General features: G+C 49.9%; 1 protein-coding gene across 8 annotated transcripts in view; it reads left to right on the top strand.

Annotated features, from left to right (window-relative positions):
- The window catches only part of SULF2 (sulfatase 2), a 137,143-nt gene that overhangs the window by 45,803 nt on the left and 76,332 nt on the right, over positions 1 to 15,008 (top strand). For all 8 annotated transcript variants that reach the window (XR_004431268.1, XM_033186671.1, XM_033186668.1 and 5 more), the window contains exon 3: positions 4,556 to 4,795. Coding sequence is in view for 7 of the 8 variants with exons in the window: in XM_033186671.1 (XP_033042562.1) it covers positions 4,556 to 4,795 (240 nt within the window). In the remaining variant the exon portion in view is untranslated. The remainder of the gene's footprint in view (positions 1 to 4,555; positions 4,796 to 15,008) is intronic.

The raw sequence follows: 15,008 nt of genomic DNA, 5'->3' as shown, positions 1-15,008 counted from the left end.
ATGAGTGCAGGGTTGAAAATGTCAGGCAAGGAAAGGAGTAGAAAATATTGGGGGCCAGGGAAGGCTCCACGGAGAAAGGAACTCTAAAGACAAGAAGGGGCTGAGGGCGCCACTGCAGGGCTCTGGGGGAGAGGTGTTCCAGGCAGAAGGAACAGTAGGGCGAAGGCTCTGGGATGGGAGCCTGGTCAGTCTGCGGACGGAGGGGAGGCCCCTGTGGCTGCAGAGAGTGGGCGGAGAGGGGGATGGGGTTAGGGAGGAAGGGAATTGGGTCCCACCACTCTCTGTGGATGGCCTGAAGGACTTGGGCTCCTCTGAGTGAGCAGGAGCCCTGGAGAGTGTCAGGAGAGGAGACTCTGGCTGCACCATGGGGAATAAGTGACTGGAATCCAATCAGGAAGCAGTTGGCCTGATTTCAGGGAGAGAGGATGATCGCCTGGCCCCCGGGGGAGGTGGCAAGGGTCTGACCGTGGATGCTTACATTGAAGAGAGAAACAGGCTTTGCTGATAGATTGGATGTGGGAACTGAAAGATGGGAGGAATCGTAGCCAAGATGATTGCCTGAGTACCCAGAGGAAAGGGGACTGGCTTTGGGAGGAGCTGGAGGGACGGTGACATCAGGGCTCGGCTGTGGGTGTGGCACTCGAGGTCTAATTGACAGCCAGATGACATCAACGGATGTCAGGGTTGTACCAAGCCACTTATCAAGGGATGTCAGGTCCCAGTTGTACCAAGCCAGTGATTGCCAAATTCTAATCATTCCCTCACAATTTTTATCGTATATCTGTGTGCCACTTGTACTATTATTTACTTTTTAAAAATTGGCTCTAATTGTTTGTTGTTGTTTTTAAAAGGATTTCCACTACCCGAAAGGAAAAGCTGAGGTTACTTGCCCTAAATAGAAGGAAACCAAGCCACGCAATTAACCTAAGGCAATGCCACCTCCTGCCTGGAGCTCCAAGCGGCCTTTCACACCACCAGTGTCCCTGGTGTTTGGTGATGTGACTCTGTGCTGCCCCACCACTGGTGTGCCTGATGAAGTCACCACTAGGTGGCCCCCTTCTGGGTCACCAAGGGACCATTCTGAGTTTAACTGAAGCCAAGAGGGGACCAAGAGCATGGGGATCTCTCTGTACTTCCTCAGGACACTGTTACCACCTCCCGTGTGACAGCAATGTTTTGTGAATGTGAAACTCAACACCGCACCTCTACTGGGTTTGAGTCTTCGCTGCCTGCCCAGCTGTGCAGCCTTAGCCAGTCATTCAGCTCCCCAGGTTCAGTTCCCTGTTCTGTAAAATGGGCCATTGGCCGAATTAAGTGATGAGTGTCTTCAGCCCTGCCATAAGCATTCCGCCAGTGACAGTCGCCACTATTAATTATAATGATTATTGTCGGCAAAGAAGACTGCCCTCTTCCGCAGGCATAAGTTGGAGCGCTCTCAATTCCCTAGATATACCAGAAGGTTGCAACACCCAAGTGTTCAGGGGTCGGGCAGGTAATGAGAGTGGGTGCAGGTGGCGTAAGACTGTAGGGAGTGCAGGGGAGTGTGGCAAACTGGAGAGCAGATATTCTGTGTGATGCTATTAATGTCAAAATTTTAAAATCCACTCTACAAGACACCAACACACAGATCTGTGGACATTAACTGGTTTGGACTCCTGAGATATGAAAACCCAAGAGTGTAAGATAGTATTGATGTGTTATTTTAGCTGGTATCTGTTGAGCACATGATGTGCCAGGCACTGTGCTAGGCAATGAACAAAGTAGGCTAAGTCCCTGCCCTTGTGGAGTGCTCTGGTGAAGGCAGCAACGCACAAATAAGTGAAATCAAAATGACAACGTTTGAGGACAGTAACTGCTGTGGAGAAACACGGAGTGGGGAAGCAGAGTGGAGAGTGCTATGGGTTGGGGGAGGCAGTTTCAATACAGGCCAGGGAAGGGCCTCTCCAAGAAGGTGGTATCTGATCAATACTTTGAAGAAGACAGAGGTAGCCCTGTGACTGGAGGAGTGGGAGCATCCCAGGCTGGGGGTACGGCTGAGGCAGAGACCAGGAGGTGGGAGGGCGGCCAATGTGCAATCCTGGGACCTCAAGGGTGAGACCTTGGTGCCTTGATTGGTGGTAAAAATTGAAAGTAGAAGCAGCTGATTGGTGAGCAGAGGGCCCTCCCCAGATCCCCAGGAGACTGTGGTGGGTCTGATGCTTGTTTTCAGTTCTCTAGGGGGTTGCTAGGTGAGTGGGATCACAGTCTTCACATGCCTGGTAGACCCTGTTTTGGTTTCCCACTGCTGTCCTAACAAATCACAAACCGAGTGGCTTAAAACAACAGAAATATACTCTCTCAACAGTTCTGGAGGCCGGAAGTCCGAAATCAAAGTGTTAGCATGGCTGTGCGTCCTCAGAAGGCTCTAGGGGAGAGCCCTTCGTTGCCTCTTCCAGCCCTGGGACCCTAGGAGTTCCTTGTTCCTTGGCTTGTATGTGCATCCCTCCAGTCTCTGCTTCCCTTTGAATGTGGCCTTCCCCTCTGTGCCTGTGCGTCTTCTCCACTTTGTGTCCTGTGTGGACACCTGTCACTGGATTTAGGGCCCACCCAGGGAATCCAGAACAAATCTCACCTCAGTATCCTCAGTTTAATTACATCTGCAGAGACCCCCTGTGTTAGTCTGTCTTCATGCTGCTGATAAAGACATACCTGAGACTGGGTGATTTAGAAAGAAAAAGAGGTTTCATGGACTCAGTTCCATGTGACTGGGGAGGCCTCAGGATCATGGCAGAAGGTGAAAGGCACATCTTACATGGTGGCAAGCAAGAGAGAATGAGAACCAAGCAGAAGGGAAAACCTTTATAAAACCATCAGATCTTGTGAGACGTATTCACTACCAAGAGAACAGTATGGGGAAAACCACCCCCATGATTCAGTTGTCTCCCATCGGATCCCTCTCACAACACGTGGGAATTATGGGAGCCACAATTCAAGATGAGATTTGGGTGGGGACACAGCCAAACCATATCACCCTCTTTCCAAATATAGTCATGTTCACAGCCTCCAGAAATTAGGACATGGTCTTATCTTTAGGGGACGGGGGCACCATTCAACGTGCTGCACACCTTAAGAACTGCAAGGAAAAGGGGAAAATCCAGGGATGGCCGTAGAAGGAAGAGAGAGGATTTCCATGGAATGTTTCCATCAAATCACTAAAGGTCTGGGCATCAACCACAGCATACAATTGAGTATGCACTTGTCACACCTATGTTGAGTACCCACTGTGTGTCACACGGCAGCAGTGCTGAGGATTCAGCACTGAGTGGAGCACACGGCCTTTGCCCTCCTGGGACCGTGGCCTGCACACAGTAGGGCTCCCACACACGTTCATTTGCTTCCTTCCTTCCTTTCCTTTCTTCCTAAGTGTCTTGCTCTGCTTACAGCTTGGTTGAGAAACAAGAGCAGGCATGGCCAGACAAGGTGGTTCGTGACTGTAATCCCAGCACTTTGGGAGGCAGAGGCAGGCAGATCACTTGAGGTCAGGAGTTCAAGACCAGCCTGGCCAACATGGCGAAACCTCGTCTCTACTAAAAATACAGAAATTAGCCGGGTGTGCGGGCTACTTGGGAGGCTGAGGCAGGAGAATATCTTGAATCTGAGAAGCAGAGATTGCAGTGAGCTGAGATCATACCACTGCACTCCAGCCTGGGCAACAGAGCAAGACACTGCCCTCCCCCCAAAAAAAAAAGAAAGAAAAGAAAACAAAGAAGAGCCGGCATGACCGAAACCTCAAAGCCTGGGGTATGATCAGTACTCAGGACACATGCTGCAAGAGTGCTCAGAGCTCTCAAGCCCCGGCAGCCAGGGTGGTGCCAGAGGCTCCTTACGAGAGGTGTACTAGGCCCTTGGGTTGGATTTGGGGTGAGGGTTGATGGGTTCCAGCCTCGAAGAAAGGTGTGGACAAGAGGCCAGCAGGGTTTGTGGCTGATGGCAGGGCACCCCAGCCAGGGAATACTCAGGGAGAAGGTTTGCCACCAGGTTGGCATGACCAGATTTCAATAAGAGCAAACAATTCTTGGGAAGGTTCCAAAGAAAACAAAGTATAATCTTCCCTCAATTTACATGGTGGTTGGTTTCCAAAAGAAAAAACAAAACAAAAACAATGTTCTGTTTAAAATTTGCAAAACAGTTTGATTCCAGTCTCAGGTCATTTATAAACAGGTTTTTACCTGCCCTGCAGGTAGAGATGCAATTACAGTACAGGACAGTGACAGTACAGGCACTTACAGTCACGCACCTCCAGCACCATTGCAAAATCCTCCAGACTCCAGACCTGGACCACAGGAGTGTCCAGGCAGACTCAGGATCCAGGGTCCTCCCTGATGGTGCCGGACGGTCCCACCGTGCAGCAGTGGCCCCTGTCCACAAATGCCACCAGTGGCCCCTGCCCCGTCTGCCCCATAGGTCTGCAGAATGTGCCCACTCCAGACCTAGGGATGCCACGGTGAGAGTCCCCCCAGTGCCGGTGCCCCCCGGGTCTCCTGCCCTGCACCTCACTTCCACCTTCACCTTGCAGGTTCCATGCAGGTGATGAACAAGACCCGGCGCATCATGGAGCAGGGCGGGGCGCACTTCATCAACGCCTTCGTGACCACGCCTATGTGCTGCCCCTCGCGCTCCTCTATCCTCACCGGCAAGTACGTCCATAACCACAACACCTACACCAACAACGAGAACTGCTCCTCGCCCTCCTGGCAGGCGCAGCACGAGAGCCGCACCTTCGCCGTGTACCTCAATAGCACCGGCTACCGGACAGGTGAGCAGGGACGGGGTGGGTGCAGGAAGGGAGTGACAGCCGGGGCGGGCATCCCTGGGTGTGGTCCGTGCGCCACTGCGGTACCCGAGATGATTCTGGATAGCCCCTAGAGCAACTCTCTTATAATTTCAGAGTTGTGCATTTATTTCTGTGTGTATTAGAGAAATACAGATGTATTTGCCTACAGTAGTGATGCAAAGTGACCTTGTCAAAGGAATTTGAGTCCCCCTCCCCAAAAAAGTGAGTCTTTTCAAAATATGAATTATAGTGCAGAGAGGCCACAAGGTGCCCGTGCATGAGTTTGCATCCTCCGTTGTTATTAAGCACATCAGGGACTGTTGTGTTGACTTCAAACCATCAGCTTGGAAGAAGGTTCCAAAACATGGGGGTGGGGGATGGGAATTCGTGGAGGGGAACAGATATGGGGCTGTGTGGTCGCTCTCTACGTGGCGGTAACCAAGGTGGTGCAGAAGCTGACGTGGTGGTTGACTGTCCACACTCACCCGGTAAGTGTCGTCCTCGGTGGAGGGTGACCTGGTTCCTGTTTGCTTATCCTGCAGGAGGTCTTTGGTGGTCTCTGAAGGCTCACCTGCCAGGCTGGTTGTCTGAGGTAGAGATGCAATTACAGTATAGTCACTTACCTCCAGCCCTATTGCAAAACCCTCCAGACTCAATTAATTTAACTTGCTTTAATTAAAAATAAATAAATACTCCCCACCTTGGGTAAGAAGCTGTGGCAGTTGTGAAATCAGATACTGTGGTTCAGATGTTGCAACCCCAGGAAGTTGCATCCAAGTGACAAGGGGTTTGTTTGGGTGGGAGTGCCGCCAGGGAAGGATGGACGCCTCCTTCAGCCCTGTTCACAGCCCTGAACCTGCAGCCCTCGAGGCTGGGCAGCTACCTCTCAGATACACATTGTGGGCTGGCAGGGATGCTTTGGGGTGGGGAGCAAGCCAGTAAGGTGTGTCTTCTTACAGCCTCATCCCACAGCCAGAATCACCTAGAAAGTATGTTCTGCTAAGAACTAGGAATACCTCGTTCCTATACCTTGTTGCTGTATATCGTGCGTGCCATGGTGCAGAATCAACCACCTGTTGCTTCCCCTGAGCCTCTGCAGAAAGCCATATGTGTCAGAGGTTACCGTGGCCACCACCCTAGATGGTTGGAGGGCCTGGATATTGCTAGCAGAAGCAGGACAGGCAGGCCCGCAGCAGAGCAGTGGGCCCTTATTGAAGATGCACCTGCAACTTGGGTCCAGAAAGTACAGCCATGCACTCAAGAGTGACAACCTTGAAATGTTTTAAAGTCTGAATATTTCACTGAAAATATTATTTTAAAATATGCGGCACAACTTACTTTTTGTTTAATGTATACTGGGGGCCAAAAAAAATATGTCTGAGGGGTGAGTGTGTGGCTCACAGACTCTGTTTTCACAACCTCTGGGTGAAAGGTCTATAAAGAAACTTTTCGTTTTGGATGCCGGAAGATCAGTAAAGACCCTAACCCTGTTCTCATCAATCCCCCTCATTTCACAGCCAGGGCCACTGTGGTCCAAAAAAGAGATCTGCCCAGAGGTGAGGTGTTTGTGGCATAATCAAAATGGAATGCAAGATCATGGGAACTCAGAGGGGGCATGGAAATCGTATTCATCAGACTGAAAGGAAGCTCACATATTCTGTGACATTCTGAGGGCCAAGGGTGGGAGCTTAAGGCTAGTGTTCCAAAATCTTACAGTCAACATGAGAAAACAAACTGTCTGAAGAATAAACATTCTCTAAAGTGGATTTCCCAAACTTGTCCTTGAATGTACGGAAGTCACCAAAAAGCTGTCTCCCTAAAGAAGTGCTTTTATTCAACTATGCTTCATTATTATACCCTCATGAAGACTGGGAGCATAATGTCAAGTGTAAAGAGCCAGACACAGAGAACGTTTACATGTTTGTAAAACTGCCACTGAGGATTTTATTCATTATGTTTACAATGCCACTCTGTACAAGGAATCCCATTCCAGCCTTACTTTCAGAACTCAGGAACCTGAAAACACCTGTTTAGTCTGATGAACTGGTGTACTCCTGGTTATTAAATAATAAGAGCCACATACCCTGTATACTTTCCCTCTTTGCCTTGGCAGCTAGGAAGCTCAGGTTTGAGTTTTATATTAGGTGGTTGTTTAAAGTGGAAATATTTTAAAGATTCAACTGTATGATATGTCATACTGATCAGTGTTGATTAAGAAAAATGACAAAAATCTATAATGACTTCAAAACCTTCTAGATTATTTTTTTCCTTTTAGATTGATTTGTACGTCCATATTAGAATATATTGTAAATTTTTAATCCCTCAGGGACCAAAACTAAATCGTTCCTGCTGAGTCTTCAGCCATATTAAACCCTGTGTTCATGTGGCCACCTGGCAAAGTTGGTTCAGTTGGATTTAAGTTTGGCCGTGTGTGTGAGAGAGACCGGGAATGTCAAATAAAATTACCAGTTCTGGTGGCCCTGATCTATGAAGTGGTCAGAGACCCAGACTCCCTTTCTCCTTATTTCCCATTGGTGAGAAACAAGTCACATGGCCATGCATGGCTGCAAGGGGGCCTGCAAAATGTAGTCTTGTTCTAGGTGTACATTTACCCAGATGAAAATTATTGTACTGTGGGAGAAGCAGCAAATGGATACTGAAGGACAAGTAAAGTCTAGGCCACCCTAATGGTTATTAGACATTTGTGTTTGTGACAGTCGTTTGAATAGAGATCAGCCCAAACTAAGAAAGACTGACCCCAGAAAAATGCTACTTAAGTGGACCCACATTTCATAATAAATAGTGCTGTTAATGTACTTAGTAAGGTATTTGATCTAGAAATGAAACTACGATATTTCAAGAATAACTCTGTTATGTTACGTCTCTTTTTTTCTTTTTTTAAGACAGAGTCTTGCTCTGTCACCCAGGCTGGAGTGCACTGGCACAATCTCAGCTCACTGCAGCTTCCGCCTCCTGGGTTCAAGCGATTATCCTGTCTCAGCCTCCTGAATAGCTGGGATGACAGACGCCTGCCACCACACCTGACTGATTTTTGTATTTTTTATAGAGATGGGGTTTTGCCATGTTGGCCGAGCTGGTCTCAAACGCCTGGCCTCAAGTGATCCACTTGCCTTGGCCTCCCGAAGTGCTGGGATTACATGCGTGAGCCAACGCACCCGGCCTTCGGTTAGGTTGTATCTAATGATATTTAACAAAGATTGGGTCTAGCTGTAACTAATGAGTTGATTCTTTAAGCAAGTGAATTGATGAAGTGTAGGGAGGAGTATAATGTGTTTCACAAATTTAAATGTATGGCACAAGATGATATCCTTTACTTCACCAGGGACATTTTTGCAAAAGTATTTGAGATTTGATCAGTTTTTTCAAGGGCCTCTCCTAATTCTTTGACATCTGAATCTTCCCCTGTGAAGTGCATCTCATACTTCATCATCCTTCTCAATAGTCTCTTCTCCTTCATGTAGTATCTTTATAGACCAGGTAATTATTCGTCAGTGGATTTGCATGTGTTTTTTGAGGTATCTTCCAGCGTCATCTTAATTCATTTCACAAACCCTGCATCTTTTAAAAGATTTGCAATTTCATGTTGCAGTGATCTTGCTTTGCATGGCCCCATGTTTGCAATGGAGATTGACAAAGGACAAAATGAGAGAAGCTAAGTTTAAGCAGGATAAATATCAATTTGTTCATGAATATTTCTCTGTATGGCTTCTTACAACTTGGGGGATTGGATCTCAGATATGAATACCCTTGGAAGGATCAATTTCATCCTCAGGTTTTTTTGTTTGTTTGTTTGTTTGTTTTTGAGACAGGGTCTCACTCTGTTGCCCAGGCTGGAGTGCAGTGGCACAATCTCAGCTCACTGCAACCTCCACCTCCTGAGTTCAAGCGATTCTCCTGCCTCAGCCTCCCCAATAACTTGGATTACAAGTGCACGCCACCACGCCCAGCTAATTTTTTGAATTTTTAATAGAGATGGAGTTTCACCATGTTGGCCAGGCTGGTCTCAAACTCCTGACCTCAAGCAATCCACCCTCCTCAGCCTCCCAAAGTGCTAGGATTACAGGTGTGAGCCACCGTGCCCGGCCACATCCTCAGTTTTTACAAAGGTTTTATAGTCATCCTTTAACACAGTTCAGCAGTTGATGTGCCGTTGCCCTGCCTGTGATCACTTATATACCCACAAGTCAAAGTTGTACAGTGTTCCCAGAATGAGACACCTCCCAGCTCTCTGCAGAGTGGTTGAGGGCATTAGCTTTGCCTGGGTTCGAATCCAGTCTCTGCTGCTTTCTGGCTGCATGAACTTGGACAAGTTATTTAGCCTCTGTGTCTTGGCCATCTCAACCACAGTTAATAATGTCACTTAACTCATGGAGTTTTGTGAAGATGAAATATATTAGAACAGTGTCTGGTACAGGGTCACGGTAGGCACTTGGGAAATTTAGCAGTGATGGTTGGGTGCAGTGGCTTGCACCTGTAATCCCAGCACTTTGGGAAGCCAAGGTGGAAGGATCACCTGAGGCCAGGAGTTCGAGACCAGCTTGGGAAAAACAGTGAGATCCCATCTCAATTTTTAAAAAACAATATTAAAAAAAAAATTAGCAATGACGATGACGATTTGCACAATCACACGGCCCACCTCAGGCCAATGTTCTGATTAATGTCACAATAAGTTGCGCTCACGGATCAAAATGTGGCAGCATGTGTTCAGCCTCTCTGGTAATCAGCAAAATGCAAACGCAGCCAACAGTGCATTGTCACATCCCAGCCATGACCACGGCAAATACGAAGAGACCCCATCTCACCACATGTTGGTGAGAATGTAGGAAAACAGGAAATCACATGCAGTTAGCAGTATGATGGCAAATTGTTCCCTCCACTCTGAAGAGCAGTTTGCCAGTTGCTGGCAAAACTGATAATGGGCATCTCCTTCCACTCCAGCAATTCTACTGTAGCTCTGTCCCCCTTGATTCTGAGGAGGAGATGTTGATGTGTGAGCTCTGCTTGAGCAAGGGAATGCACTTCCTGGCTGCCCTGTTTGTTCTTGAAGATGTGTGATGCTCATGGCAATAGATTGCCTTTAGATCCAACGGACAGGAACCCCGACTGCAGCTGGCTTCAAAAACATTGAATTTTTTGCTCCCTAAACAAAAGAGACAGGCCAGGCAAGGTGACTCACGCCTGTGATCCCAGCACTTTGGGAGGCCAAGGCGGGAGGATCACCTGAGGTCAGGAGTTTGAGACCAGCCTGACCAACATGGTGAAACCCTGTCTCTACTAAAAATACAAAAATTGGCTGAGTGTGGTGGCAGATGCCTGTAATCCCAGCTACTCGTGAGGCTGAGGTAGGAGAATCATTTGAACTCAGGAGGCAGAGGTTGCAGTGAGCCGAGATCGCACCACTGTGCTCCAGCCTGGTGACAGAATGAGACTCTGTCTCAAAAAAAAAAAATATATATATATATAATAATAATAATAATAATAATAATAACATCAACAAAAAGCCAACCTTTTCCAGCCCTTTCTGGTGAACTAGATTGGAGTGCCATTTTCTCCCCATTGGGATCATGCCTTTCTCCGTCCACACCTGAATCTGGCAGTTCTGAGATTGTTTCCCGACCCCAGCTTCTGCCATCTGGTCCAGGCTTTTGCAGAGATGGTGGCGGGCCCTCTGCCCTTCCGCATCATGTTCTAAAACGCACCAGGGGGGCAGGGAGCACATCCTCCTCATACGACCAGGCCTTGCTAGGGCTCTCGGAGCCTGTTTTGGGGTTTGGTCCTGAGCACCCCAATTATTTTCACTCTTCTCACACAAAGCTGGGTAGAGAGGTCAGCTGAGGACCGGAACCTGGCCATCAACCTTGGGCAGCTAACCTTTACTAGGGGCTGGGGGGCCTCTGTGCCCTGCTGACCCCTACCATGGCGGGACACGTGGGGCACCCCATCGCCCTCTCACGTGGGAGGATGGAAGGGCGCCTGCTGGGCATTTTGGCATCCCCAACAAAAGGCATGCTGCCATGTGTAAGTGAGACTTGTCTTTTCCCTAAAGTGGACCACAGGGGCAGGAGGGCTGCTGCGTGGGCCATCCTCCTCTGCGATGCTATAAAGTGGCCCCATGCCCCTCTTTCCCTGCCACTCTCTTGGGATCTGCCCTTAGCCCCTTGCCCTGAACCCCATCCACCCTGGTCCCTCTGCGCCCTGGCCATCGCCCCTGGAGATCTCCCCGGCACATCAAGCCTGAGTCCAGTATCACTTCCTGGTCATGCTCCCTCCTCCCCGGCGCCTCCAGTTTTCCAGTTGCTCAGGCCAAAACCTTAGTGCCATTCTTGATTTTTTTTTTTTTCCTATTCCTTTCACACTCCACATTCAGTCCAGCAAACCCTGTCAGCTCTGCCTTCAAAATACACCCAGAGTTCCCTCTGCTGCCACCAGCCCATCTGTGTCACTGTCTTCCCCGCCTGCCCTGTTCCAGGTTTCTCCTGGGATCCCCCAGCTTCCGCCTTTATGACCCCTTGGTCTGTTTTCAACACAGCAGCCAGAGGGGTCTGGTCAGAACCTAGTTCAGATGTTCTTTAACCTCTGGGCAGAGCTCTCCTTGGCTCCCACCTACTCAGGGTAGAGGCCCCCACAGCCACCCCAGGGTCCCGATGATCCTTCCCTCCCTTTCGAACCCTCTCAGCCTCCTGGTCTCCCCTCAGTCACTGTGCTCCAGCCACAGCTTCTCAAGCAGTCAGCCACGCCTGACACGCGCACACTCATAGTACTTTGCACTTCTTTCCTTTTCTCGAAACTTCTACACATCTGCACTTTCCTCATGTCTGTGTTCCAATGCTGCCTCCTCAGAGAAGCCTTCCTTGACTACCCCATGCCTCCTCTTCATCCCAGTTTTTTCCCACCAGTGCCCCCGTCACCACTGAACACCACTGACTGTGTATTCTGCCCATTTGTCTTGTTGATTGTCTCATTTCTAAAATGCCAGCTCCCAGGCCGGGCATGGTGGCTCATGCCAGTAATCCCAACACTTTGGGAGGCTGAGGCAGGTGGATCACTTGAGGTCAGGAGTTTGAGACTAGCCTGACCAACATGGTGAAACCCCATCTCTACTAAAAATACAAAAATTAGCTGGATGTGGTGGTGCATGCCTGTAATCTCAGCTACTCGGAAGGCTGAGGCAGGAGAATGGCTGGAATCAGGGAGGTGGAGGTTGCAAGTGAGCCGAGATCGCACCACTACACTCCAGCTTGGGTGACAGAGTGAGACTCCATCTCAAAAATAAAATAAAATGCCAGTTCCCTGGAGGCAGGGGCCTCTGTCCTGTGCCCTCGTGGGTCCCCAGGCCTAGAGAGTGCCCACCCCATCGTAGGTGCTCAGGAGGCCTTCCTAGGATGAGTGGTGACTGAGTGTCCACATTCTGTCCTGGCCAGCAGCCCACCCCCATCTCTTCCACACTCCTTTCTCCTCTCCTGTTTCTCTCTCTCCACCCCCACTCCCACCATCTCAGCCTTTCCTCCTCTTTCTTCTCAGCCTCTCTGCACACCCAGGGAAGAGAAGACTGAAATTTTTCCCGGGATGCCGTCCCTGGGCCCCTGGTGCAGCTGTCCCTGCCTTCACAATGGCAGCCTTCTCTTTGCTTGGCTCTTCTCCTGGGTTTGCTCCCTGCTCTCTTCCTCTCCCCTCGAGTGCACACAAGTGTGCACGCACGCACACACACACACACACACAGCTCCCTTCTTCCCTCCGTCCAGCTGCCTCTCATCTGCCCATCTTCCCTCCCCCTCTCCGGCCTGTGGGGTGACAGCAGAACCTCTCCATTCATCCCGTGGAGTGTATCCGCTGCTCACAGCAGGGAGCCTTCCTGTCTCTCTCCGTGCACCGAGGACCCAGCCATCCCCACCGTGGGGATCCAAGTATCCACGGGATTGCACAGCCCCTCTTGGGACCCAGGCTGACCCAGCATGTCCTCGAGAGGCACAGATTTGCTACCTCTGTGCGCATCTTCAAGAGAAATTTCTTCCTCTAATTTGATAGTCCCTTCCTTTCTCCAAGACCTCAGATTTCAAAATAAGTGAAGCGCTTCTTTTGAGCAAGAGTCTAAAGAATTAGACTCTGCCTTAAGTGCCCTTGTGACTTTGAGCTGAGACCTCATCCCCTCTGGGCCTCAGTCTCTCCATCTGTGCAGCAGTGTTGTGACATATAAGCACTAGTCACCCAGCGCCTGTGATAAGACGCCACCCTGAGCGACACATGACCTGTGCCCACAAACCCGGGAGGAGAGGTTCCCTGCCTCGTAAGAGGAAGTGGCCACAGGGAAAGAGGAAGCTGGTGTGAGGCTGATGGGGCAGGGTTCCATTTGTTTCCAGGCAACACCCTCTCTGACCCAGCCCCTTAGCAGGGTGTATCCACTTTCCTAGTGGACCAGAGACTGGGTGGCTTAGAATAAAAGGTGTTTTTCACAGTTTTGGGAGCCAGAACCCCAAAATCAAGCGTCATCAGGGGCCACGCTTTCCCTGAAGCCTTCAGGGGAGGGTCCTTTGCCCTTGAGCTCCTGGGGGTTGCTGGGAATCTTGGCACCCCTTGGCTTGTGGCTGCATCACTCCGGCCTCTGCCTTCATCTTCATGTGGCCGCCTCCCTGTGGGTCCCTCTCTTGCCGTGGCCTGCTCCTCTCTGAATCAGTGTCCAAAGTTCCCTCTTCTGTCAAGACACCAATGATTGGACTAGAGCCCACTCTGATCCAGCGTAACTTCATCTGAGAACACCGTGTTACAAACACACAGTCACCCTCACAGGTACCTGGGCAAGGACTTGAGCATATCTTTTGGGGAACACAGTTGAGCTCATAATGGCTGGGTTCTTTCACACGTTAACTCCCCCCGCATAAAGGCTGCAGAGCCAATGTCAAACTGAACAAACCTGCCGCTCTCCCTCTCTTCACTGTCCCGGCTGTGGTCCTGGGTGGGGAGCAATGTGGCTGCCCCGCAGATCAGCTCTGTGCGTAGCCTTCCCTTCCCAACCATGCTTTCTCTCGGAATCTCCACCTGCAGTGGGCATTGAAACCACTGCGGGGTCAAAAGTGAGGGAAGGGGGACTGTGGTGACAGACACGTACACCCTGTCTCCTGGGCCTCAAGAAGCTGCCAGGGGGTTTCAGAGTGCATGAGACCTTTTGCAGTCCTCTCCCGGGTGCTAGCTGTGACTCCCTGAACATTCTGGAATGAGTTAGGCTGGAACCATGTGACCCAATACTGTTGCCACTAGCCACAGGGAGCTATTTAACTTCATGTTAATTACAATTAGCATTTCAGTTTCTTGGGTGTGCTAGCCATGGTTCGAGCCTTCAGTAGGCGCACGTGGGTGCTATACTGGATAATGCACATACAGAATGTTTCCATTGGCACAGAAAGGACTCTTGGACAGCATGAGAATAGAGCCTATGGCTGGGCCTATAATCCCAGCACTTGGAAAGGTCAAGGCAGGGGGATCTCTTGAGGCCAGGAGTTTGAGACCAACCTGGGCAACATAGTAAGGCCCCTATCTTTACAAAAAATTTGAAAAAAAAAAAAATTAGCTGGACATGGTGGTCCATGCTTGTAGTCCCAGCTACTTGGGAGGCTGAGGCAGGAAGATCACTTGGGCCTAGGAGTTTGAGGCTGCAGGTAGCCATAATCACACCACTGTACTCCAGCCTGGGCAACAGAGTGAGACCTTGTCTCTAAAAAAGAAGAATAGAGCCTAATCAAACAAAATCTTTTGGGAGTAGGGAGGGACACAATGCTTTGAGAAAGGGCAATAAAAATGCAGGGAGTGGTGGCTATCGAACTTTAGGCGAGTGCTTTCCGTGATTCCTCATCAGTAATCCAATGTCTTCCTTGTCATCCCTGCATTCATTTCCCCTCATGTTCCCAGTACCTTGATCTGTCTTCCCAAACCTTCCCGGATCTTGGGTCAGGGTCTCAGGACAGGTTCCTGTTCTCCTAGCAGCAGGTACCATCCATCCTGGGGCCCACAGGTCGTGCCAGCCCACACAGTGAGTCCTTTGGGAACCCATCTGTGTCACAGGGGATTTGAGCAAATGAAGGGAAACTGAGCTCCTACACGGAGGCCGGGAGCAGGGCTTCCTTTGCCATCGCTATGTGAACCTGTTCTAGCCTGGGGGCTCCAAATGCATAGAGGGCTGGGC

Source organism: Trachypithecus francoisi, unplaced genomic scaffold (genome assembly GCF_009764315.1).
Source record: "Trachypithecus francoisi isolate TF-2019V2 unplaced genomic scaffold, Tfra_2.0 Lachesis_group21, whole genome shotgun sequence".
In the NCBI taxonomy this organism is placed as follows: domain Eukaryota; kingdom Metazoa; phylum Chordata; class Mammalia; order Primates; family Cercopithecidae; genus Trachypithecus; species Trachypithecus francoisi.
Note: the sequence above shows the minus strand (reverse complement) of the source record. Positions and strands in the feature narration are given on the sequence as shown.